Source organism: Neoarius graeffei, chromosome 9 (genome assembly GCF_027579695.1).
Source record: "Neoarius graeffei isolate fNeoGra1 chromosome 9, fNeoGra1.pri, whole genome shotgun sequence".
Lineage (NCBI taxonomy): Eukaryota > Metazoa > Chordata > Actinopteri > Siluriformes > Ariidae > Neoarius > Neoarius graeffei.
In genome coordinates this window covers 53,752,565-53,778,338 of record NC_083577.1, presented here as the reverse complement: position 1 = coordinate 53,778,338, position 25,774 = coordinate 53,752,565, and the positions used below count along the sequence as shown (strand labels likewise).

At 41.7% G+C, this 25,774-nt stretch overlaps 1 protein-coding gene across 2 annotated transcripts in view; it reads right to left on the bottom strand.

Moving 5' to 3' along the window:
• Nucleotides 1-110: 110 nt before the first annotated feature.
• The window catches only part of appb (amyloid beta (A4) precursor protein b), a 42,258-nt gene continuing 16,594 nt past the window's right edge, over nucleotides 111-25,774 (bottom strand). The window contains exons 5-17 of one of the 2 annotated variants that reach the window (XM_060929770.1): nucleotides 24,528-24,715; nucleotides 24,026-24,258; nucleotides 20,980-21,150; nucleotides 18,215-18,348; nucleotides 18,057-18,131; nucleotides 16,775-16,933; nucleotides 16,507-16,635; nucleotides 16,312-16,411; nucleotides 14,724-14,921; nucleotides 13,908-13,961; nucleotides 1,814-1,893; nucleotides 1,476-1,622; nucleotides 111-1,369 (exon numbers count right to left, since the gene is read on the bottom strand). In XM_060929770.1, the coding sequence (XP_060785753.1) occupies nucleotides 1,268-1,369; nucleotides 1,476-1,622; nucleotides 1,814-1,893; nucleotides 13,908-13,961; nucleotides 14,724-14,921; nucleotides 16,312-16,411; nucleotides 16,507-16,635; nucleotides 16,775-16,933; nucleotides 18,057-18,131; nucleotides 18,215-18,348; nucleotides 20,980-21,150; nucleotides 24,026-24,258; nucleotides 24,528-24,715 (1,770 nt within the window). In that variant the 3' untranslated portion in view covers nucleotides 111-1,267. The remainder of the gene's footprint in view (nucleotides 1,370-1,475; nucleotides 1,623-1,813; nucleotides 1,894-13,907; nucleotides 13,962-14,723; nucleotides 14,922-16,311; nucleotides 16,412-16,506; nucleotides 16,636-16,774; nucleotides 16,934-18,056; nucleotides 18,132-18,214; nucleotides 18,349-20,979; nucleotides 21,151-24,025; nucleotides 24,259-24,527; nucleotides 24,716-25,774) is intronic. The other variant, XM_060929771.1, reaches the window with a different exon arrangement.

Below are 25,774 nucleotides of genomic sequence, written 5' to 3'. Positions count from 1 at the left end.
GATGCCTGTCGAGCAATTGTGAGACTTTAGTTCAGATGTGTTCTAATAAGCACATGCTGACTCAGAGGTAAAGTGAGTGAATGATCAACAGGAAAGACGACAAAAGCAGCCAAGGTTCTATCCCATTTAGTGTTTGTGAATGTCACAGATACAAAGCAATGCAAATGGGAAATATTTGTCTTCAAAAAAGGTGGACAGGAACAATAAATTCTTCTGTTTCCTTCTCTTATTAACGCCTGAGATGGAATGAAAGTAAACAGGGCCAAAGCAAAAGGCCCCCTTATAAAAAAAAAAAAAAAAGGAAACTCATAGGATACCACCAAAGCATATGGGCTCGTATTATACTTCATTAACATATTACAGCTTCTCCAGCCCCATGCAACTGTGTGTGTGTGTGTGTTATAGAATAGTCTAAAAGAAAAGCACTGATTTCATTTAAAGCATGTCGCTGAATTAACAAAACTTTAAAGACATTTGGAATTCTCTATTCTTTAAAATTACATGACCACAAGAAAACACTCAAATGTACAATCCTGCTAAAATCTCTACATTGAGAGAGGTTGATACCAGCATGTGCATCAGAAACCTTCTCTCCGTCATAATTGCCATGCACTAAATAGGTACAGCTATTTTCTGCCTTGTTTCAATACATCACGCAAAATAAAAAAAACAAATGTTAATATTTATCATCTTATTATTTATATATATATATATGTATATATTTTTTAAAATCTTGTTTTAAATATTTTTCTTGGAAAAAACAAAAACAGACTTAGGACAGGACTGGTCCGGAAATAATGAGTACATTATTCTTGCTTCTGGCCACCTGCATTCAAAGTCTTTCACACTTGAGCCCAGCACAGCTGTTGTCCGAATATCCAGGAAAGACAGGATGATGGAGGGAAGCCACAGAAGAGTAATAGGGGAAAAGCAGACAATAAGTACAGGAAAGTAAGGAGCACAGACAGAGCAAGAGCAGAGAGGACAGATGGATGGACTGGGAAAAAACACGAGGTGAAAATGCAGAAAGATACTTGATTGACAGGTTACAGGAGTCCGGACAGACAGACATATGGCTGGATGAGGAAAAACGATGCATCACTTTTCTGTGCAAACAATGTGAACACTCCTATGTGACTGGATGAAATGGTCAGGTGATAAAAGCCACTCTCATTTCCATGAGTTCAGCACTAGAGCGGATGAAGGGTCAGCATTTATTTGCTGTCTTGATGGAGTGAGGTGAAAGGGGAAGTGAGAAGGAAACCTTTTAGTTCTGCATCTGCTCAAAGAACTTGTAGGTGGGGTTCTCATAGCCATTCTGCTGCATCTTAGTGAGGTGACGTTCTTCTGGAGTCACTACGGCATCAACCTGAACACAAAAGCTTAGTTGGTACAGGAAGTGTATAGGTCATATTATTTCATACTATTCTAGCACTACGACATACAACGACAGAAAATGCTTCAAAAACACACACCTCTATGACTCCATGGTGGATGGAGGAGTACTGTTTCTTCCTCAGCATGATGAGGGTGATAACGATGATGGTAGCGATGACGACTCCTCCTACCATTAGGCCTATTATGGCTCCCTTATTAGAGTTTACGTCATCTGCAAAGAACACCTGAAAGGACAAAAGGCCCATCAACCATCTACCTCGGTACATAATTTCCACTGACATTTGAGAAACATTGGATTTTTAAAGGGAAGATTCTACACAGTTCCTTTATATACATAGTTACATTCTGTACTCCCTTGTCTATGCTCGTCACTCCTAAATTTTTATGGTAAACTGCATAGAATGAGTGTTTGTACCAATCTCTGGTGATGTACTTCATATCCGGTGCTGTGCATCTCTTTAGTGTCCATCCGCACCTCTGGCTTTAGGTCAGACACTACACAAACAGCAAAGAAGATGGCAGTCATTTCTAACAAATTTGCAAAGACAGGAAGTAGAGGAGCAATGCACTGTTTTTAACCTTATCTCTAGATACTGCAACTGTAGCATGTGGGATTGCATACATAAAACAAATGTGAAACTTGTTTACTCAAAACTCACTTATATAAGAGGTCTATCCGTATAATTCCTCCTTTGGGTCTTGGGACTCCATGTTCATGAGGAACAATTTGTGTCTGATGCCACAAAACCTTAGAAGAACTAACCAGAACTACTTTTGCTGCAACTGGATAAAATTTATGCAAGAACAGCATCAAGAAGAATTTCTCAGATTTTTTTCATTCCAAGATCTTTAGTGTTAACAGTTGAACATTTTTAATTTGCATCAGAACTTTATAATCAGCTACTGTCAGGTCCATAAATAACTGAACAGGACAAAGTTATTGTTGTTTTACTGTCAACCACAGGACACTGGAGTTGAAATTAAATAACGAATGTGAGCTCCAAGTACAGCCTTGACGGTTTAATTTGAAGGTGAACAGGGTAGGAATTTTAGCACTCAACCAATTAAGAGACCTTTACTTCCATAGCTGCATGTAGTTAATATGCCTATGCCATAAGATAAGGTGGTATGATTTGGATCATCAGCAATTCCTTCCCTTCTGCATATTCTTCAATTTGGTATTTGTCTCATCTATCCTTGATGATCTATATCATCTATGATGTTTCAGAACTGTACAGGCTTTTTTTTTGGCAAACTTTAATCTGGTTTTCCTGATTTTGGGGCTTACCAGTGGTTTACATCTTATGATTAAATACCAAGGATTTACCCTGGAGTCATTGCCATTGGCAGCATGGTGGTGTAGTGGTTAGCACTGTTACCTCACAGTAAGAAGTTTCTGGGTTCGAGCCCAGATGGGGGCCTTTCTGTGTGGAGTTTGTATGTTCTCCCTGTGTCTGTGTGGGTTTCCTCCAGGTACTCTGGTTTCCCCCACAGTCCAAATACATGCAATTAAGTTAACATGGGATGGCCTTGGGCTGAAGTGCCCAAGAGTGGCGGTGCACATGTATGCAGCGGCTTTGCTCTCCTATGATGAACTAAATTTCGTTGTACATTTGTGCAGTGACAATAAAGGCATTCTATTCTATCTCTTGAATGTTGAGTTTGACACAGATACACCTATTTCCTGGATGGTGTTCTTGTTCTGGGCAACTGTTGTGAATAGCTTTTTTTTTTTTTCCACTTGGGAAAGAATCTTTCAGTCTTCTACCACAGTTTTTTTTTTTTTTTGTCTTCCAGGCCTTTTGTTATCCCAGTGCTTATTTCTTTTTAAGAATGTATTAAATACTTGACTTGGCCACACATAATGTTTTTACTCTCCCTGATAAGTTTGTTTTGATCTGTCAGCTTAATGATGGCTTGCTTTATTTACATTGACAGGTCTTTTGACTATCTTCTTCTTATTCTTTCGGCTGCTCCCCTTAGGGGTTGCCACAGTGGATCATCCTGAGCCACATATTTGATGTGGCATAGGTTTTACACCGGATGCCCTTCCTGATGCAATCCTTCCCAATCTATCCGGGCTTGGGACTGGCACTAAGTATGCACTGACTTGTGCAACCCCAATGGCTGGGTATTTTACCTAATCTACATGTCTGAAATGTGGGGGAAACCAGAGCACCTGGAGGAAACCCACATAGACATGGGGAGAACATGCAAACCCCACACAGAAAGGCCACCGTTGGCTGAGGTTTGAACTCGGAACCTTCTTGCTGTGAGGCGACAGTGCTAACCACTGCACCAACGTTAAAGAAGATACGCAGAACCTTTATTTTTAAATACATTTGAGTGGATAGTATCTCCATCCTTGACTCTTGTATGCTGCATAAATGGGAAGTTTAAAAAATATATTTTTGAGAGTGGGGCGGCACGGTGGTGTAGTGGTTAGTGCTGTCGCCTCACAGCAAGAGGGTCTGGGTTCGAGCCCTGCGGCTGACGAGGGCCTTTCTGTGCGGAGTTTGCATGTTCTCCCCGTGTCCGTGTGGGTTTCCTCTGGGTGCTCCGGTTTCCCCCACAGTCCAAAGACATGCAAGTTAGGTTAACTGGTGACTCTAAATTGACCGTAGGTGTGAATGTGAGTGTGAATGGTTGTTTGTCTCTGTGTGTCAGCCCTGTGATGACTTGGCGACTTGTCCAGGGTGTACCCCGCCTCTTGCCCATAGTCAGCTGGGACAGGCTCCAGCTTGCCTGCGACCCTGTAGAACAGGATAAAGAGGCTAGAGATAATGAGATGAGATTTTTGAGAGTTAAAATCGACCGCAAAGTTGGGATTCGAGCTGCCCTGCTGAGCCAGCCATGCCTGAGTGCATGATGTCACAGCGGTAACCGGTTTTAAGGCCGAGGCCTTTTACAGCTGTGGGTAGTAGAAATGGGCAACTGGACTTGCTTGAAGATTCTTGAAAACGTTTCACCTCTTGTCCAAAAGGCTTCCTCAGTTCTGTCTGACTAATAGGGAGTATCAGATATTTATCCTCTCCTGGATCAGAATCAGAATTCTGATGACCAGCTCATCTAAGGTGTCATTGAGGCATCATGTTGGTGTGGGTCACTGGAGGCTGGGTGTGAACGGCGAGTCATTAGGGTGATCAAAGGCAATCTGACTCTCTCTGTCCTCCTGTGAGTCACCGAAAACAGCTGGGTCCTGGCGTACACCCAGCCGTCTGGGAAGAGTGTCCAATACCGCCTTGTAGATGGTTGACAAATGATATCTTAGACCCCCACCTCTGTTCAGTGATGGCCGTTCCAGGTTGACAAAAATGGCTTCTTTAACTCCTCGCTCATACCAACGATCCTCTCTGGCTAAAATGCGTATGTTACAATCCTGAAATGAGTGTCCTTTGTTGTTAAGATGAATGTAGACAGCCGAGTCCTGGCCTGAGGAGCTGGCTCTCCTGTGTTGGGCCAAGCGCCTGTATAGCGGTTGTTTTATCTCCCCAATATATGAATCTGTGCAATCATCACTGCACTGAATTGCATACACTACGTTGTCCTGTTTGTGTCTGGGTATTCTGTCCTTAGGGTGGACCAGTTTCTGCTTCAGGGTGTTACTGGGTCTGAAATGTACCGGAATGTTGTGTTTGTAGAAGATCCTCCTGAGTTTCTCAGATAGATCAGAAATGTAGGGAGCCAAGATGGTGGCTAGGTGTTTAGCAATGTTATATGTGACTGAGTTTATACTGCTGATAATAGGTCTGAGAGGAGCTCCTTCTTTGTGAATCTTGGGGAGTCCGTATATGAGAGGCACGGCTTCCCCAGGGTACAATCTGTAGTAAAGAGATCGGTTGATGGCTGTTTGCAACAACTAGAAAAGGACCAAGCCATCAACCGATCTCTTTACTACAGATTGTACCCTGGGGAAGCCGTGCCTCTCATATACGGACTCCCCAAGATTCACAAAGAAGGAGCTCCTCTCAGACCTATTATCAGCAGTATAAACTCAGTCACATATAACATTGCTAAACACCTAGCCACCATCTTGGCTCCTCTGGTTGGGAATACACCATATCATGTCAAAAATTCCCAAGATTTTGCTTCTAAAGTTGCAGACCTCAAACTAGATTCAGATGAAACCATGGTTTCCTATGATGTCACTTCTCTGTTTACCTGCATTCCCACCACAGAAGCAGTCGAATCTGTAAGAAAACGACTCCTTCAGGATAGCTCCTTACTGGATAGAACGAAACTCACCATGGATCAGATTTGCACCCTGCTTGACCTCTGCCTGACTATCACTTATTTCCAGTTTAATGAAAGTTTCTACAGACAGAAGCATGGATGTGCCATGGGATCACCAGTGTCCCCTATTGTGGCCAATTTATACATGGAGGAAGTGGAACATATAGCTTTGATCACTTTTGCAGGAGTTGCTCCCAGCCATTGGTTTAGATACGTGGATGATACCTGGGTTAAAATCAAAATCCAGGAGGTGGAAGCTTTCTCGAAACACATCAATGCAGTGGATAGCAACATCAACTTCACTCGGGAGGATGTCAGTGGGAATAATCTAGCCTTCTTGGATTGTGATGTACACATTAGACAAGACAGAAGCCTTAGTATCGAGGTCTACCGGAAACCCACACACACAGACCAGTACCTACTTTTCGACTCTCACCACCTACTGGAACATAAATTGGGGGTCATTAGGACCTTGCAACACAGGGCTCAGAACATTCCTACAACATTAGAGGGAAAAGAGAAGGAGCAGAATCATATCAAGAAAGCACTTCAGAATTGCGGTTATCCCAACTGGGCTTTCCTAAAGAGCATAAAAAGGAACATAACTGACAAGGAGGATAACAGGAACAAACGTAAGAACATTGTCATTCCCTACATTTCTGATCTATCTGAGAAACTCAGGAGGATCTTCTACAAACACAACATTCCGGTACATTTCAGACCCAGTAACACCCTGAAGCAGAAACTGGTCCACCCTAAGGACAGAATACCCAGACACAAACAGGACAACGTAGTGTATGCAATTCAGTGCAGTGAGGATTGCACAGATTCGTATATTGGGGAGACAAAACAACCGCTATACAGGTGCTTGGCCCAACACAGGAGAGCCAGCTCCTCAGGCCAGGACTCGGCTGTCTACATTCATCTTAACAACAAAGGACACTCATTTCAGGATTGTAACGTACGCATTTTAGCCAGAGAGGATCGTTGGTATGAGTGAGGAGTTAAAGAAGCTATTTTTGTCAACCTGGAACGGCCATCACTGAACAGAGGTGGGGGTCTAAGACATCATTTGTCAACCATCTACAAGGCGGTATTGGGCACTCTTCCCAGATGGCTGGGTGTACGCCAGGACCCAGCTGTTTTCGGTGACTCACAGGAGGACAGAGAGAGTCAGATTGCCATTGATCACCCTAACGGGCAATCCTTTGATCACCCTAATGACTCGCCGTTCACACCCAGCCTCCAGTGACCCACACCAACATGATGCCTCAATGACACCTTAGATGAGCTGGTCATCAGAATTCTGATTCTGATCCAGGAGAGGATAAATATCTGATACTCCCTATTAGTCAGACAGAACTGAGGAAGCCTTTTGGATGAGAGGTGAAACGTTTTCAAGAATCTTCAAGCAAGTCCAGTTGCCCATTTCTACCACCCACAGCTGTAAAAAGCCTCGGCCTTAAAACCGGTTACCGCTGTGACGTCATGCACTCAGGCATGACGGGCAAGTCCAGTTGCCCATTTCTACCACCCACAGTTTACTATGACCTGGATGATTGAGAATCTTCACAGACACCTTTTACAGCTATAGTCCAAAGTCATATAAATAAAAATTTATGGTGAAAGTAAGAAATACCGTTACCGACTTGCTCAACTAAGACTGATTTGACTTCATTGATTGTGGGTTGACTCTCATTAAAACAGGATAGGCGTTATAACTGATGCAACTTACATGTACATGCATGCATTTTCACTGATAAAATGTAAAAGGCTAATTAAATAATCAGATGAACTGAGACAATCCCATTCTGAAGCAAATTAAATAATCTTATACCAGTAACTTAGGGTGTATTCAGACCAGGATAGTTCGATAGTTCACTTGCTTTGGTCCGAACCAAATGTTTTTTTTAATTTTTTCATTTTAGTGCGGTTCGCTTTCACACTGTACATTTTAGTAAGCGGACCAAAATCTGTCAACAAAGCCACGCGCCCTGAGGTCGTTCAGCTATTGGTCAGAGACAACACGCGCACAAAGCGTTAAGTTCAAAAGTAGTCATGGAGGCTTTCCTTGCTGTTATTCTTTTTAATGTCATCAAAGCTATATGTTTTTTCCAGTTTTTACTGTTTTCACAATTGTGTGATTACTATGCTGTTGTACAAGTAATTTATCAACGACGACGACAAAGGGCAAGGCGGCTACGGAGGATAGCGCTGATGAACGCACATCATGTTGTGACAGTTCTGGCTCTTCACGCAATAGATGAATTTCTTTTTTGCGTCGCTAGTACTGCCACTTTTTGAAAGAATGTCCCTGATTTTAATGTAGGTCTGACGGAGTTTCTTCACTTTTAGCCGACATTGTTCTGGGGAGCGCGTGAACCCCTTCTCCTTCATTTTCTCACTGAATACAGCAAACACGTCGGCATTTTTGTGTGTTCTCTCCAAAAGCTCAGATATGTGGACATCTGCTCATATATCCACAAGGGTACGCGTTTCTTCCTCGGCCCACGTTTGCCCCCTACTCATTTTTTGTACTCTGTAGTCTAGCCTACCACTGGTCTGAATGACTGAACGACTGTTGTAAGGTTCCCTTGACAACCGAAACAGTGTTTACACTTTGTGGTGGAGTGTCAAGACTCTGTTTCCCATAATGCTCGACAAACGACGGAAGCTCCCGAGGTACAAAAAAGCAAAACTGTCGCATTAGGTCCGGTCTGCTTTCACACCTCCAAAAGATCCGCACCAGGGTTCCTTTGGTCCGGACCGAGTCCGACCTTGCAGCTCGGTCTCGGTCCGCTTGTTTGGCCCGGACCAGAGTTCGGTGGTTTGTATTCAGACCAACCCAAAAGGTCCGGACCAAGGGAAATTTGGTTCGTTTTGTCGTTTGGTCTGGACCAAACAACGTAGGTGTGAATACGCCATTAAATACGCAATACAAGTTACAAGTATTAATCTAAATGCAGGAAAACAACGTGTTTTTTTTTTATCCAAATGAGAGTTGGAGCTTACTCGTCTGTGTTCTCGCTTCTTGAAGGACGATCTTGTGACCGATTGTTTTGAAACAATCTGACTTTCAGTTGTTTGTTCAGTTCTCTGTTCATTCATTTCTTCCATGTAAGGGCGAGATGGCAGCAATATCCAGTTTAGAAATAAGACGGCTGCTCCACTCATTCTCCATTTTCTCCATACGGAGTACTCCGCCATTACTGCTCGGCTCAGGCAATTACTAAAACCCCGGACGGAAAGGGATGTCACTGGTTTTAGCAACAGCCGTGGGGAGGTCACTGCCCAAGCAATATGTCACGTCCCGTTCCATCCTGGGTTTTAGCAACAACCCTCGGCTCACTCCGGGAAGACTGGTGCAACTAAACATTGCTTTTTAAAAAAATAAAAAAATAATAAAATAAATACTTTCCTTTTCTTGTAGTTTTCTTTTTCTTTAATTGTTGGTCCTGCACTCTCTTTCAATACAGGCTTATAGCCAACGCTCCTCAACAGATCAGAGGTTTCGTACGAGTCCTCAGTAAAATGTGCAGAGCAGAGGAGAGACCACTTCATAGGTGCCCAATGTGCCCATGAACTTCTCGCAAAACACGTCCAAATCTTTGCACTTTGAACATTCTTGGACCATGAATGCAACGTAAATCCACCTTCTGGAGGATTGGAGTTGCAGTCAGCTCTGTGTTTTAGTATAGCGGAAATGGCGATGAGACTGATAGACTTCCTGCTGTGACATTACGGACGTCAAGGTCATTCACTCAGACCACTACCTACAACCCCGATTCCAAAAAAGTTGGGACTAGGGCTGTGCGATATGGGAAAAAAATGAATATCCCGATACATTTTCTCCATTTCACGATATACGATATATATCTCGATATATTTAAATCTCCTCTAAAGGACCCCATGAAATCTAACTTTTACTCTTTACTGTTTTCACTACAGTCCCTGCAGATTAAATAACATTCTTGGTTAACTTTACAGGTGGTTTTCAACAACACATTTAAAATTTTCATGTTAGTGATTAATCACAATTGAACTGAAATAAGACTATTTTTATTCAACAAAGATGTGGCACAAACTGCAAAAACAATCTTGAAAATTGCAACAAAGGGGCAAGACAGTAGCCTAGTAAACTAGACCCACCCGCCTAGCGGCCAAAAATATTTTTGCCTACGAGTGGGTCTAGCCTCGGACCATATCAACAACACACCCCGGGCATCAAATCGTGCCCGCCAATCACAACGCAAGGTTTTTGTTTGGATTCTTTGGGCGGGCTTTTGCAGGAGTGATGACAAGGCTGCGCGATGCTGGAGAAAGCACAACAGGAAAGATGGCTACGGCTATTGAACAGTGCTCGTTTGACTCCGCTTTGGAATCAGGTTTAGAAGAATTAGACTTGGAGTTTTCGTTGAAACATGAGCAGGAAGAGGCTCTCTGCTCATTCCTTTTCAAGAAGGACGTTTTTGCTGTTTTGCTGACCGGCTATGGCAAAAGTCTGATCTACCAGCTGGCTCCCCCACTGCTTTCTGTCGCTCTGACTACGTCACAGTCACTGTTGCGCTGATTGGTCAGAGCGTTGGCCTATACGCACAGAGACAGTTTGAAAGACAACGGGTTGTCCCTACCCACACCCTTCGGAAATGTCTACGACCGAGACCAGACTAAATATTCACATTTAGTCTGGCTTGCCAGGCTAGCAAGACAGTACAGAGCTGCTCAAATCAATAAAGTGCAAGCTCAACACTGAGAAAGACATTTAGCCTAAATAAGAAAAGTGCTCTTTCATTAAATTATTTTAAAAAATAGATCTCCAAGCTATTAACCTGACTACTGAGAACCACTGGAACATTCACAATAGAGAGAGATTGAGGGACAGCAGAGAGAGATCTGCAAAACATAATTTTTCTCTTTGCACACTTTTGAACTGAATGTTTTCTGGCTCTGCCTCTCAGATGTGTATAATTCCGGTATTGCCTTCTCTGTAAAATGTCTGCGACCACGCAACTCATATTTGGGATCGAGTGTGCTTAGTAATTTTTGGAAGCCTGGTTTTTCCACTATATTAATTGGGATCATGCCTTCGGCAATGACGTTAGTGATCGCATCCGTTATAGCTCTCCATCTCTGACTCGGTTTCTCATATGGGCTGGCTTTGGAGAACGAGGCCGCTATGGTCATTTGTTTAGCTTGTATGGGGGGGTTTAGCTTGTTGGCAAATAGTTCGGAGTTTAAGAGACTCTTCATACTGTACCGGGTGAGTTTCCAGGTGATGGAACATATTTGTAGTGCTGCTGCCTTTTGTGATGACAGGGTTTTTTATTTTTGCACACTTTACAAATTGGCATTTGCTGTTCCACGTCCTCCTCGCGATATCCAAAAAATGCCAGATGACTGACCCCTTACTAGTTCTTTTAGGAACCAATTCGTCCGCTTCCATTTTTAATTTGTCGCTGAAATTGACAGAGCTTACACGGTAGCCTATGCAACGCCAGCGATTGCACGAACTGAGTCAGCGCTGTAAACCGGAACTAGGAAATCTTCCCGCCGGCAGTGTTGTCAGATACTGCTGACGTTTTCCAGCCCAAAATATGTTCAAAACCCGCCAAAACGTACTTAAAACCGCCCAATCTGGCAGCACAACTGAAACTAGGAAATCTTCCCGCAAGTTCCTTTCAGCACCGAGATGTTGCCCGGGATTGGTTGGCGAGCGCGTGACGTTATTGTTTTTTACCCTTAGGCAGCCTCTCACGTTACTGCCTGAAGGACAGGGAGAAAACTACCGGGAAAGGTTTTAAACAAACGCAACAAACACGAAACAAACGCAAATCGGAAGATGACCATAAAATACTTGATAGTTACGATATAATAATTATATGTATCTCACACAGAATTTTCGGCGATATATCGAGTATATTCGATATATCGCACAGCCCTAGTTGGGACACTGTAAAACACCAGTAAAATCAGAATGCGATAATTTGCAAATCATGGAAACCCTATATTGCATTGAAAATAGTACAAAGACAACATATCAAATGTTGAAACTGAAAAATTTTATTGTTTTTTGAAAAATATAAGCTCATTTTGAATTTTATGTCAGCAACACGTTTTAGAAAACTTGGGACAGGGACAACAAAAGACTGAAAAAGTTGTGTAATGCTAAAAAAAAAGTAATTTGGTTAATTGGCAACAGGTCAGTAAAATGATTGGGTATAAAAAGAGCATCCCAGAGAGGCGGAGTCTCTCAAAAGTAAAGATGGGGAGGGGTTCACTGCTCTGTAAAAGTCTGCTTGGGCAAACAGTACAACAATTTAAGAATAATGTTCCTCAATGTAAAATTGCAAAGAATTTGGGGATCACATCATCTATGGTACATAATATCATTAAAAGATTCAGAGAATCTGGAGAAATCTCTGTATGCAAGAGACAAGGCTGAAAACTGACATTGGATGCCTGTGATCTTCAGGCCTTTTACGATGGACTGAGGTGAAGAGGAAAATTGTCCCAAGGTCTGACGAATCGAAATCTGAAATTCTTTTTAGAAATCTTGGACATCACATCCTCCAGGCTAAAAAGGAGAGGGACCATCCGGCTTGTTATCAGTGCACAGTTCAAAAGCCAGCGCCTGTGATGGTACGAGGGTGCATTAATGTACATGACATTGGGTAGCTTGCACATCTTGGAAGGCATCATGAATGCTGAATTATATATACATGTTTCAGAGCAACATGCTGCCATCCAGACAAAATATTTTTCAGGGAAGGCCTTCCTTCTTTCAGCAAGACAATGCCAAACTGCTTTCTGCACATATTAAAACTGCATGGTTCTGTAGTAAAAGAGTCCGGGTGCTAAACTGGCCTGCCTGCAATCCAGACCTGTCTCCCATTTAAAACATTTGGCACATTATGAAGCTCAAAATATGACAAAGGAGACTCCGAACTGTTGAGCAATTGAAATTGTGTATCGTGCAAAAATGGGACAACATTTCTCTTTCAAAACTACAGCAATTGCTCTCCTCAGTTCCCAAACGTTTACAGAGTGTTGTTAAAAGTAGAGGTGATGCAACACAGTGGTAGACATGCCCCTGTTCCAACTTTTTTGAAACGTGTTGCTGACATCAAATTCAAAAGGAGCACATAATTTTTCAAAAAAACAATAAAATTTCTCAGTTTCAACATGTGATCTGCTGTCTTTGTACTGTTTTCAAAGAAATATAGGGTTTCCATGATTTGCAAATTATCACATTTTTGTTTTTATTTACAGTTTACACAGTGTCCCAACTTTTTTGGAATTGGGGTTGTATATAAATCACTTTAATTGTAAAAATTACTATATTAGATTTATTGTTGATGCTTAAAACTATTCCTGTGCCATTCTTGAGGTCTCAAAGCATTTATAAACAAAAGTGAGGCCATGGTTCTGCGTATCTGCTTTAAGGTCTTTTGCACATTACACTGACAGTTACAAGCAACAGATTCCAGATGCCCGAATATTTATGGACCTGAACATATTTTAATCATTTTCATGTGTATTCTGCAATTTGTCTTATGTTTGCACTGCTTTCTCTTCACAGTCTATCAGTACAAATATGAATTGTGTGGGCAACCGTGCGACAGTATTGTGTACACGTCGTCAGTGGTTTTATTATTGTCGGCCACAAATTTTCCTGGACGGCACGGTGGTGTAGTGGTTAGCGCTGTCGCCTCATACCAAGTTTGCATGTTCTCCCCGTGTCCGCGTGGGTTTCCTCCGGGTGCTCCGGTTTCCCCCACAGTCCAAAGACATGCAGGTTAGGTTAACTGGCGACTCTAAATTGACCGTAGGTGTGAATGTGAGTGTGAATGGTTGTCTGTGTCTATGTGTCAGCCCTGTGATGACCTGGCGACTTGTCCAGGGTGTACCCCGCCTTTCACCCGTAGTCAGCTGGGATAGGCTCCAGCTTGCCTGCGACTCTGTAGAACGGGATAAAGCGGCTAGAGATAATGAGATGAGATGAGACAAATTTTCCTGAGGGATCAACAAAGTTAATGAAGGACATCAACCTGTTTGTCTGTACTACATTTCTGCTCTTGGACCTTCATTATACGTTTTGATCCAATGAGTTTTCTTACTTTTCTCAGTACACGAAAACGTGCTGAAATTCTTACTGTACCGATCATTAATATACTACAGACATGTTAGATAGAGATTAAGCTGATTAGGATGAAATGCTGGAGTACTGCCTTAAAACATTAATCTGTAACCATTGCAACTTCAAAACAGGCACTCACCAGGTCGTGTGGGAAGTCCCCTATCTGGAGCTGGACGGGCATCTACGGGCTCAACTAAGAAAAGCAAAGGCAACATGTAACAAAATGATTATATATTGCAAAGATTTAAGCATTGCTAATTAGTAAATCCTAGCAAGCAGAGAGAGAAAAAATATATTTTACTATACAAACCATCTGTATGTCAGAGGATGAGGCAAAAATGTGGGTTTTTCAGGTGTGTGTCAAGCAACAGCAAAAAAAAAAAAAGACCCGGCAAGCTAAATGTCTGGTCATTAATAATTGGCAGTTCAAAATTTTTTAAAATTTATTTATTTATTTACCACTGTCCCGCATTCATGGCTCACAAGACTGACCCTCATGAATCCACAGGTCAAAGTCAGTGCACAGTGAAAATAACCACTACTAGAAGCAAATGTGTGCATTTCACATTCTGCCTCGTTTCTCCTTTAGTGAACAGGTTTTTATGCTAGGATCATTTTTTGGCGTTTGATCTGAATGCTGCTTTATGTGAAAAAGTAGAAAAGCTTAGTTTTCAGGTGGCTCTCATATAGCTGTAGCAAGGGATCAAAAATATTAAATGCTATGACTAAACTGTAGATGTTGGTACCTCTGCAACTACACACCATTGAACTTGAATCTATTTGGTCAAGTTTCTGGAATAATGACTTATTTGCACTTGCCCAAACCCTGTAAGCTGCTATGCTGTCTCTGTGTGTGTGTACGTGTGCGTGCCATTAAAAGCTAAACCCCGCTATGGTGATGGAGCTTCCTTCACATGTAGTTGTGTTGTTGTCCATGTGCATGAGTTTAGTGTACCATGGTTATCAGTGTTGGCTTGGTTGAAGCTCTCGGGGTGGATGAAGCCCAGGTTGTCCTGCTCTATGGCCACGGAGTCCGAAGATGGGGTGCTGTCAGGGGGCATCAAAGCGTCATTACCGTAACTCACTCTCATATCAGACTGAACAGAGGAGAGCTCCTGAGTGGCCTCAGCCTGCACACGCGCCAGCAGCAAGGCTACACAGACATACCGAGTCAGAGAGACAAAGACAGATTAAAGTTTTATGAGTCACTTAAATTTAAACTTTATTTGGAAAACTATGCATTTTAATGCATTATGTATACATCTACAGTACCAGTCAAAAGTTTGGACACACCTACTCATTCATAGGTTTTTCTGTATTTTGACCATCTTCTACATTGTAGAACAATACTGAAGACATCAAAACTATGAAATAATTCCATTTTTGTTCCATATGTTATGTGGTAAACAAAAAAGTGTAAAACAATATGTTTCATATTTTAGATTATTCAAAGTAGCTACTGTTTACCTTGATGCTTTGCATACTATTGGCATTATCTTAACCAGCTTCATGAGGTAGTCACTTGGAATGCTTTTCAATTAACAGGTGCCTCATCAAAAGTTAATTAGTGCAATTTATTTCCTTCTTAATGCATGAGACCAAACAGTAAATAACAATAAAGATACAGTAAATAGTCCTATTCCACAATGGCTCAGCTAAGTAAAGTGAAACGACATCCATCATTACTTTAAGACATGAAGTGACTTTTAATGAATAAAAATAATTAAAAAAAAACCCATGACTGAATTAGAAGGTGTGCCCAAACCTTTGATTGGTACTGTATATGGAAACTGTTTTGTATCTTGTGTATACAGTAGACCCCCGCCTATTTGCAGTTCAGTATTCGCGAATTCACATATTCGCGGGATTTTATATAGAACATATCTCCTATACATTCGCGGAAATCTCAGCGATTCACGGTCATTTGCGGCGAACATATCGAACGTTTACACACTGCTACATTCTCGGAGCCGAATGCTCGCTCGCTATTGGCTGAAGTTTGAATGGCAGGCTGCTGCTCATTGGCTGATACGAATGAGCGCATTGTACAGTACAGTCTCGCGGTTCCCGTAGTTCAGACTTGTTCACGTGTTGTGCGTTCTTGGTATTTTTGAATAATTTTTACGCCCTACAATGGCTCCTAAACGCTCTGCATCTTCTAAGGCTCCTGCCAAGGAACCTAAGCGCCAGAAGAAGGTAATGACGCTGCAGGAGAAGGTAGGACTTCTCGATATGCTAAAGGAAGGGAAGAGTTTTGCGGCAGTGGCTCGTCACTACAGCATCAACGAGAGTACCGTGCGCTACATAAAGAAGAAGGAGCAAGCAGTTTTATGGGGGGGGGTTTACAAGTATTCGCGATTTTGGCTTATTCGCGGCCATGTTCGGTCCCTAACCCCCGCGAATACTGAGGGCTTACTGTACTTTTATCTTGAGATTTTGCTGAATGTGATTATTATTCTTATTATTAATAATAATACATTTAAAGAAGTTGCAGTGTGAGTCAAATGTAGAAATGGACAAAACACTAAATACACAGCACTCACCCACTTGGCCCTGGATTTCACTGGTCACCTGGGGGAGCTTGTAGAGGTAGGCCACACTTTCATTCAGACGCTCCTCAATGACACGCAGGTGAGCCAGCACCTATAAACAGTGGGTTTACAGATCACACTCTAATGCAGTGCTGTAGGCAGCCAGATGGCGCTTTTCTGTGTAAGTGCTGGCAATGATGTGGATACCTGAGGACGGATCTGGGCTGCTTTCTTGGGATCCACCATGCGTACATGCTCAAAATGTTTAAGCGTGTGCTGCCTGTCCTTCTGCTCAGCACGTACATACTTTTTAAACAGGCCAAACACCTGACGAGGCTGCAGAACGAAAACAAGATGCTCTACTATTAACTCTGTGAGTGAAGAAGTTAGTCAGTATGAAGTATAACATTGTAGGTCAGTATGTGTAGAAGAGGGTCTGGTCAGAGGGGCTGTAATTTTGTGTGTGTGTGTATACCCGAGGTTGGTCAGACTGTAGCACAGTTAGGAAGTTGTCCAGTGCCATACGTCGGTGGTCGTTAAGCAGAGCCTCGACCCGAGCAATGTGAGTCTCTACCAGCTGCTGCCTCTCATTGGCTGCCTCCTGCTCTAATGCCTCAACCTTCTCCTGGAAACGCTGTGCACAAACACAAAGCCCAACATGTTCACGTTAATGTCTTTATATTGTTATCAGCACTGTCCACCTGTACCTGTTTTAGACTCTAGTAAACATCTCAGATGGTCTCCTTTAACATTAAACACTGGTTTACTGTCCTACTCCATGACTCTTCTCACTGCTATTGGTTGTTACGGATTTTTCAATAAGCCTGGTCATGGCTGTTATTAACTCCTTGGCTGCCACCCATAATTAATTATAATGTGCCGGGCATATAGATAAAAAATAGGTCAAAATTGGGATATTTTGAAAATCTTTCTCTAACTTGTTCAGAACTTTATATTTTTAATATTTGTATAGAAAAATCACAAAAAATACTGTTGTAGAGTAAAAATAACTTTAATAATCAAAAACATGGGTCTCGTCAATGAGAACCTGTCCATAAACATGAATTACTAGCACTTGAAAACACAATGTACACCAAGTAACTGGGTACCATTTTTATGATGGTCTTTGGTATGACCCAACCATGAATAGAACTTGCAATCTCCTGATTGAGAGGTAGACACACTAACCACTAGGCCAACTCACAGTAATATACCCCTGTGAAGTGAAAGTAATGTGCCATGTAAGGTACATAAAAGGAGGTGTTTATGACGAGTAGCGTACGTCATAAGGCACAGCAGTAAAAGATTTCATGACATACGTGACTCGTCCAAGGGCATTGAAGGGGTTAATACTCAAGTAAACAATATCAAAACACATTGATCATGGCTCCAGGGGTTTAAAGTGCTAAAATTACGGTTTCCTCTTTTGTAGTTAAAACAATGTGGCATTAAGGCACAAGAATAAAATGTAGACAGTGAGCCTGATTTTACTTAATCATGAAGGCTAACTTGCACCAACAGTCCACATAGCTAGCATATGTCCTAGCTATGTCCTAGTTCTTATTTTCAAATTATACCAAGAAAACAAAGATTCATGCTATGATGTTGGGAAGTGACCAGCTCTATTTTGATGTCAATTATTTCTAGCACCAAGTGGATGTGGTCTATTAGCCAGTCCATTAACAATAACTTGGGTCTGACCATATGAACCAACCACTTGAATACACCAACATGGCAAGCAATCTGATTTATATTACCTGAATGACAGCCTTCTTATCGACACGGGAAAGGCTCTTCACCTGTCTTTCTGCCTCCTCCCACTCCCTCATCACCTAAAAGTGAAAGCTTCATCACTAAGAACAGAAACATTACCTCTGATCACAACATACTCTAAGGCATCTTCTGTGCTGCTCACCTGGGACATCCTCTCCCTGTGTTTGGCCTCCAGGCGCTCTTTAGCTTTTTGGAAGTGGGCGTGTTCGTTAACATCACCAGGAGCCTCTAGGTAGCGGCCCACATCGTCAAGGGGGCTTGGAGCCATAGTGGGCACTGGGGTGGAGTGGATAAATTAGGAACAGGGCAAAAAAAACAAAAACACCCCTATGATGCAACAATATTAGAGTCTTCATTGTGAAGCAATGAATCAAATTATCCAAACAAGCACTTAACTCTGAAAGCAAAGCAGCAATTGTTAATCATTTTTCAAAAATTAAGCAGCCTTTCTTCAAACATTGCTACTGATGAAAAGACAATTATGTAATGCAGCAGACTTCACTAGTGTTAGTGGAAAAATAGCTGTAAACTCAAAGTCTCCATATACAACCCCGATTCCAAAAAAGTTGGGACAAAGTACAAATTGTAAATAAAAACGGAATGCAATAATTTACAAATCTCAAAAACTGATATTGTATTCACAATAGAACAGACAACATATCAAATGTCAAAAGTGAGACATTTTGAAATTTCATGCCAGATATTGGCTCATTTGAAATTTCATGACAGCAACACATCTCAAAAAAGTTGGGACAGGGGCAATAAGAGGCTGGAAAAGTTAAAGGTACAAAAAAGGAACAGCTGGAGGAACAAATTGCAACTCATTAGGTCAATTGGTAATAGGTCATTAACATGACTGGGTATAAAGAGAGCATCTTGGAGTGGCAGCGGCTCTCAGAAGTAAAGATGGGAAGAGGATCACCAATGCCTCTAATTCTGCGCCGACAAATAGTGGAGCAATATCAGAAAGGAGTTCGACAGTGTAAAATTGCAAAGAGTTTGAACATATTATCATCTACAGTGCATAATATCATCAAAAGATTCAGAGAATCTGGAAGAATCTCTGTGCGTAAGGGTCAAGGCCGGAAAAGCATACTGGGTGCCCGTGATCTTTGGGCCCTTAGACGGCACTGCATCACATACAGGCATGCTTCTGTATTGGAAATCACAAAATGGACTCAGGAATATTTCCAGAGAACATTATCTGTCAACACAATTCACCGTGCCATCCGCCGTTGCCAGCTAAAACTCTATAGTTCAAAGAAGAAGCCGTATCTAAACATGATCCAGAAGCGCAGACGTCTTCTCTGGGCCAAGGCTCATTTAAAATGGACTGTGGCAAAGTGGAAAACTGTTCTGTGGTCAGACAAATCAAAATTTGAAGTTCTTTATGGAAATCAGAGACGCCGTGTCATTCGGACTAAAGAGGAGAAGGACGACCCAAGTTGTTATCAGCGTTCAGTTCAAAAGCCTGCATCTCTGATGGTATGGGGTTGCATTAGTGCGTGTGGCATGGGCAGCTTACACATCTGGAAAGACACCATCAATGCTGAAAGGTATATCCAGGTTCTAGAGCAACATATGCTCCCATCCAGACGACGTCTCTTTCAGGGAAGACCTTGCATTTTCCAACATGACAATGCCAAACCACATACTGCATCAATTACAGCATCATGGCTGCGTAGAAGAAGGGTCCGGGTACTGAACTGGCCAGCCTGCAGTCCAGATCTTTCACCCATAGAAAACATTTGGCGCATCATAAAACGGAAGATACGACAAAAAAGACCTAAGATGGTTGAGCAACTAGAATCCTACATTAGACAAGAATGGGTTAACATTCCTATCCCTAAACTTGAGCAACTTGTCTCCTCAGGCCCCAGACGTTTACAGACTGTTATAAAGAGAAAAGGGGATGTCTCACAGTGGTAAACATGGCCTTGTCCCAACTTTTTTGAGATGTGTTGTTGTCATGAAATTTAAAATCACCTAATTTTTCTCTTTAAATGATACATTTTCTCAGTTTAAACATTTGATATGTCATCTATGTTCTATTCTGAATAAAATATGGAATTTTGAAACTTCCACATCATTGCATTCCGTTTTTATTTACAATTTGTACTTTGTCCCAACTTTTTTGGAATCAGGGTTGTACGTAAGTGCAGAATGTGTCAGAAGAGGAACTGCTGTTGGCTGTGTGAACTGTATATAACAACTGCCCTCAGTACTATTGTCTGAATGAGTGAGAGCGAGAGAGAGCATGAGAGAGAGAGAGAGAGAGAGAGAGAATGTGTGTGTGTGTCAGTGTCTCAGACTCCAGATTTTGGGGAGTCAGCTCCTGTGTGGTGGATGTGGGAGTACATCTTATCAGGCTGGTGGTGTAAGACAGCGAATTTCCCACAGTGCCAACTATGTGCTTAACTGTGCGGAAACCACAGAGATATGGGTCATAGCCACAGACTGGTCAGACCAGCAAGACTTGGACTACAGAGGCAAACTGTGGAAGAAAAACACAGCTACTGCCACACAGAACACACTTTAGCAGGTAAGGAGACAAATGCAGGTTGTTAGATAAAGAACAACATCAACAACAAACATTCAGAGTGCAGTAATAGAAGAACACAGCAGTGGAAATGCTTATGCAAGAACACACACACACAAGTACAAAAGGCTTACACTGCTTTTTCTATAGAGACATTTAGCATTTATGTAACATTTCATAAGAAGTGAGTGTTAAAGCTACGTTAGTCAGTGCCTCCAAACAGGCCCACCATAGGCCCCTGTAGTCCATGCACACTAACGCAACCAGGCACAGTGTAGCACAGAGACGGGGACTATGGAGACACAGTTCTAGTTATCAGAGAGAGTCGCACTCCCTCCAAGACAGGACAGGTGGTCTGGAAGGCTTACACACACTGCTGCTGCACACAGCCATGCAGTACTCCTCTGATTCAAAGTTATTGCGGTTGCCTCCGCAGCCCCCGAAGGTGAAAGGAGCACAGCGTCCCGTCTCGGCCACAAAGTACCAGCGGAACAGCTTGGCACGACATGGGCCTTTCCGTGCCGGAGCCCAGCACACAGCTGACAAGGGAGAGATGCTTCTCATTATACATACAAACGCAAATTGTATACACATGAAAGCTGCAGTCCAGACTGCTTGTGTGTGTAAAAAAAAACACCCCACACACATGCTAGATGATTAAAAATGCAGTACCCGTCAAAAGTTTGGACACACCTAATTCAGTGTTTTTTCTTCATTTTTATTAATTAAAAGGACACTTCATGTCTGAAAGTAATGATGGACTGTCATTTCTCTTCGCTTAGTTGAGCGTTTCTTGACGCAACATGGATTAGTACAGTTGTGGAATAGGGCCATTTATTGTCTTTTTATTATTTACTATTTGATGGTCTTCAACGCATTACAGGGTACCTGTACAGCATTTAAACATGACTGATATTGATAGTACAAGAGTGTTTCTAAAGTGTGACCTGTTCGAGTTGTGTATAGCCACTGTTTAGCAAGTCATTTACATTGCTCAGTTGTCAGCAATGGAACATAGAAAAAAATGCTTTCCTTTATCATGTTTATTATGTTTGCAACCTGCCATTTCTCAATGTTTTGTACGTCTGGCTACATCGCAGTGTCAGGAGCAGTGAGCCAGTCAAGATACAGGAAACCCATCAATGACTCTACATCATGCCGACCTTTGACACCGCCCACAAAATGGTAATATGGCTGCGCCCTGAAGTGGAACTTAAAGGGGAACTGAAGGCAAATTTTTTATTATCAAAATTCTATTAATCTCATTTTATTAAATATAGGAATGCATTTCTGACAGCTCTTTTGTCACTGCTATAGCAAGTTATGAGTGTTTGAAATATGCTATGTAATATATCAGTCCATATGTCAAAGCAATGGCCATAAATGAGATTTGCCGAGACCTGTGCGAGACTTCATAGGACAGAAGTAAAACGCATAGCGGAAATCAAAGTGACCGACATCTGCTAATGTTGTCAAAAGACACGTGCGCCCTCCTTCAAATGCTGACGTAATCAAGCCGGAAGATTTCCCTGTGTCTGAAATCGCTCCCTACTCACTATATAGGGCACTATATAGTGGGGACGCCATTTTGTAGTGCTGTCCGAAACCTTAGTGAGGATTATGTGGGAAATGCGCTCAGTATAATATGTATTTATCACAAAAATACATGCATGTATTTATTATTTTGAAAACCCACCAGCCGCCTGATCTGGCACGTTTTAATTGTGCAACAGTAATGACACACATAGCAGTGCGACGGACTAGTCCTTATCCTGTCGTCTTTCCAACTCTCCTCTACTCCACGTTGGTTCGAAGTCGTATGGAATAATCTCCATCACTGATGAAGCTGGCAAATCTTGAAATTAATCTAAATTGGAATGATATGGTGATCTGGCCGCTGTGTAAACAGTTTTCAAAATGGCGGCGCTGACACTTCACGTTTGAAGTCTTGCACAAGTCTCGTGAAGATCGCGCAGATAAGCGACGCCTGCTGTGGACCAAACGAACTACATTCAACATGGCTAAAAACCAAAAAGGCCGATAAATGTAATATAATATGCCAGTACAAGTCACGATATAAGGTTAATAAAACCGAAAGCGTAATTGAATAACACGTTAATTAAGAAATAAAACAAGTTTAAAAATGACTTCAGTTCCCCTTTAAGTGGGCAGGAATACAAAGGAATTTTAAAGCACTGTTGTATGAGACACAGTGTGACAGTACGAGGTAGTCTAAATGCATTTGTGCAAAATGTATAAGATTTCTAGCCTATGTTTATGTTTTGCTGTAGGTGCCCTTTAAGAAGGCAAGAAATTACACTGATTACCTTTTGACGAGGCACCTGTTAATTGAAAAGCATTCCAGGTGACTACAGTACCTCATGAAGCTGGTTAAGATAATGCCAATAGTGTGCAAAGCGTCATCTAGGTAAACGGTGTCCACTTTGAAGTATCTAAAATATGAAACTTTTTTAAACACCTTTTGGTTCACCACATAATTCCATATATGTTCCATATGTTATTTCATAGTTTTGATGTCTTCAGTATTGTTCTACAATGTAGAAAATAGTCAAAATACAAAAAAAAAAAAAAACCTATGAATGAGTAGGGGTGTCCAAACTTTTGACTGGTACGCTACATCTTGTACAAAAGCACAGTTGAATTCTTGAATCTGACTGGTCAGAAAGTGTGCATTATTTTCGTACAACAGCACAGCTATTTCTGGATGCAACATGAAAGAAAGGGCTGATATTAATGTGCTCGTTCTAATATGTTATTATTTCTATAGTTACACCTCATACACAGGGATGCTCCACATAATCTAGGATTAATAATAAGTGGATTAAAAAATGTCTTTTCTTTTAACAAAGTAATTCTTATAATCATGATATTTAACATTTATGGAAGGAGTTTTAGTTTTTTGTTGAACAGCATGGTCTGTTGTGCGTTATTCCTTACTTATTGGGCATCTTTATGTGCTGTTCCTGAGTATCTGCTCTGAAAATCATTTCCATACAAGGACATTTATTTCGGCATGCCTCGTCAGGCCACTGCTTTAAATACAAATGTTTTAGTGCACAAACATGGTAGCTGTATCACATTTAACCCCTCCTGTAAAAAGAGTCAATCACTTTCTTGGTTTAGACATTCTCAGAAAAAACCTGGCCTATCAGATTCTAAGCCTCATGAGTAGATATATACCACTTCATCACCTTTCAGCCACAGTTTTTTTCCTCACACTCATGGACTCTTCTCTCAAACACAACAACCAATGCTACAGTATTTGTATGAAGGTTTGTCCTTTCATACTTAATTCTGCAAAACCTGGAGAATAAAAATGTCAGATTATAATAAAGAATATGTACATCTTCATGTACAAACATATGTGAATGCATATGTGCAAATACAGCTTACCTCGCACAACCTCTTCTATAGACTCAGTGGTTGTAGTCGTGGTGGTGGTCATAGCAACATTTGAAGCTTGCTCACTGGTGTCGTGTTCGTTCATAGCATCCTCGTCATCTTCCTCATCGTCTTCCACATCCTCATCGTCCCAGACATCATCTACATCATCTCCAATGTCCTCGTCAACATCCACAGCAGCAGACTCCAGTTCCTGCTGCTCTGTAGGGGCTTGCTTGGACAGGCTGGGAAAAAAGGAAAACATGTGGTCACACATTGGCTAAGGCTCCTGAGAGAACAGAAATCTGTAAGTCTCTAAGCCTCAGTCACATTTAGTTCTAAACATAATCTAAGAAACCTTGGAATTTTAACCATGTCATTTATAGCTAATGTGCTGGGATTCTAAGGCTATGGGTTTAAATCTGTTTGCACAATAAACTATGTGTGTGATAAATGTCATCTCAGTGTGTTTTATTACAGTGATGGCTTGCACCAGCTTTCCCTCTGCATGTACCTGTCAGTATATTCATTCTCAGCGGCTCCCCACCACACGTCCGAGTTGACTTCTTCCTGCTCTTCATCCGTAGAGTCTCTCTGCTCCTCCAGCGGGCAGCACACAAACTCCACACCACGGAAACGGTCAATACCACATGGCAACAGCATCCCAAAGTCATGCAGATTCATCGATCGATCACCACATGACTGCAGGCATGGAAAATAAAAAAAGGAGAGGGAAAGGAACGGAGTGAGAGCTGGTATGTAAGACGTCATTATGGGCCAGATAGCATGCAGCAACATTGCAATGGTTCCATATGTCTTAAGTGGGTTTTGCTTCAATAATATAAATATTTAGGCAGTGCCTAAAAGCAGAGCTCCTGATGAGTGTATGAGCAAAATATGTGCAAGGGCACAAAATCAACCTGAATAATATGAAGGTGCAGTCGTAGACTACAACGCACACGCAACGCCATTAGGACTAATCACCATGCACCTGTTCCTGATTACAGCACAATCACAGCGTATACATACAAGGACTCTTAGTAACACACAGACTTTGCAAAGTATACGCTCTGTACCCTGCGTCTGATGTTACCAAGTCTTGTATTTTGCATCGCTTTTCTGGTTTTGACCCCGTTTTGGTTTTTGGACTGTGAGTATTGTATTACCTCTGATATCCTGTCTGTGTCTCACTTGATCACTGCCTGTTTTTCGACTCTGCCTTTATCTATGTTTTGGATCTGTTTTTAGCATGTTTTCCACAAAACTCTTCCTGCATTTATATCCCTCTATCGTCCTTACATGACAGAAACTATCAACTGCACAACAAGCTAGTAGACTACTTTAAATAGTTGTATATGAAAGTATCATGAATAGCTTCCGTAAAAATGGGTTGGTAAATAATCCCACGTTATTTTAAAAAAAAAGCAAATTAAAAATAAGTGCTAGATAAAAACCCATCTCGCTTATGTAAATAAAGATAAAAATTTCATTGTCCAGTGGTCAAGTGTTTATGAAATACGTTTCCTTGCACTTATGGTCAGGTTCCCTGTGGTGCTAAACGTATGTACGGACACCATACAGTCAAAAGCCATGAAAAATCAAGTCGATGCATTGTCTTAAGTATGGGGTTCCACTCCGTGTGCAGGGAGCTCCACTATTATTTTCTATTTCTGTATGAAATGGAGGCTGGTTTATTTTAGGTTCACTGAGGACCCAGGAGAGATGCAAATTTTGGAAAACTCATTTAACCACAATTAGTCT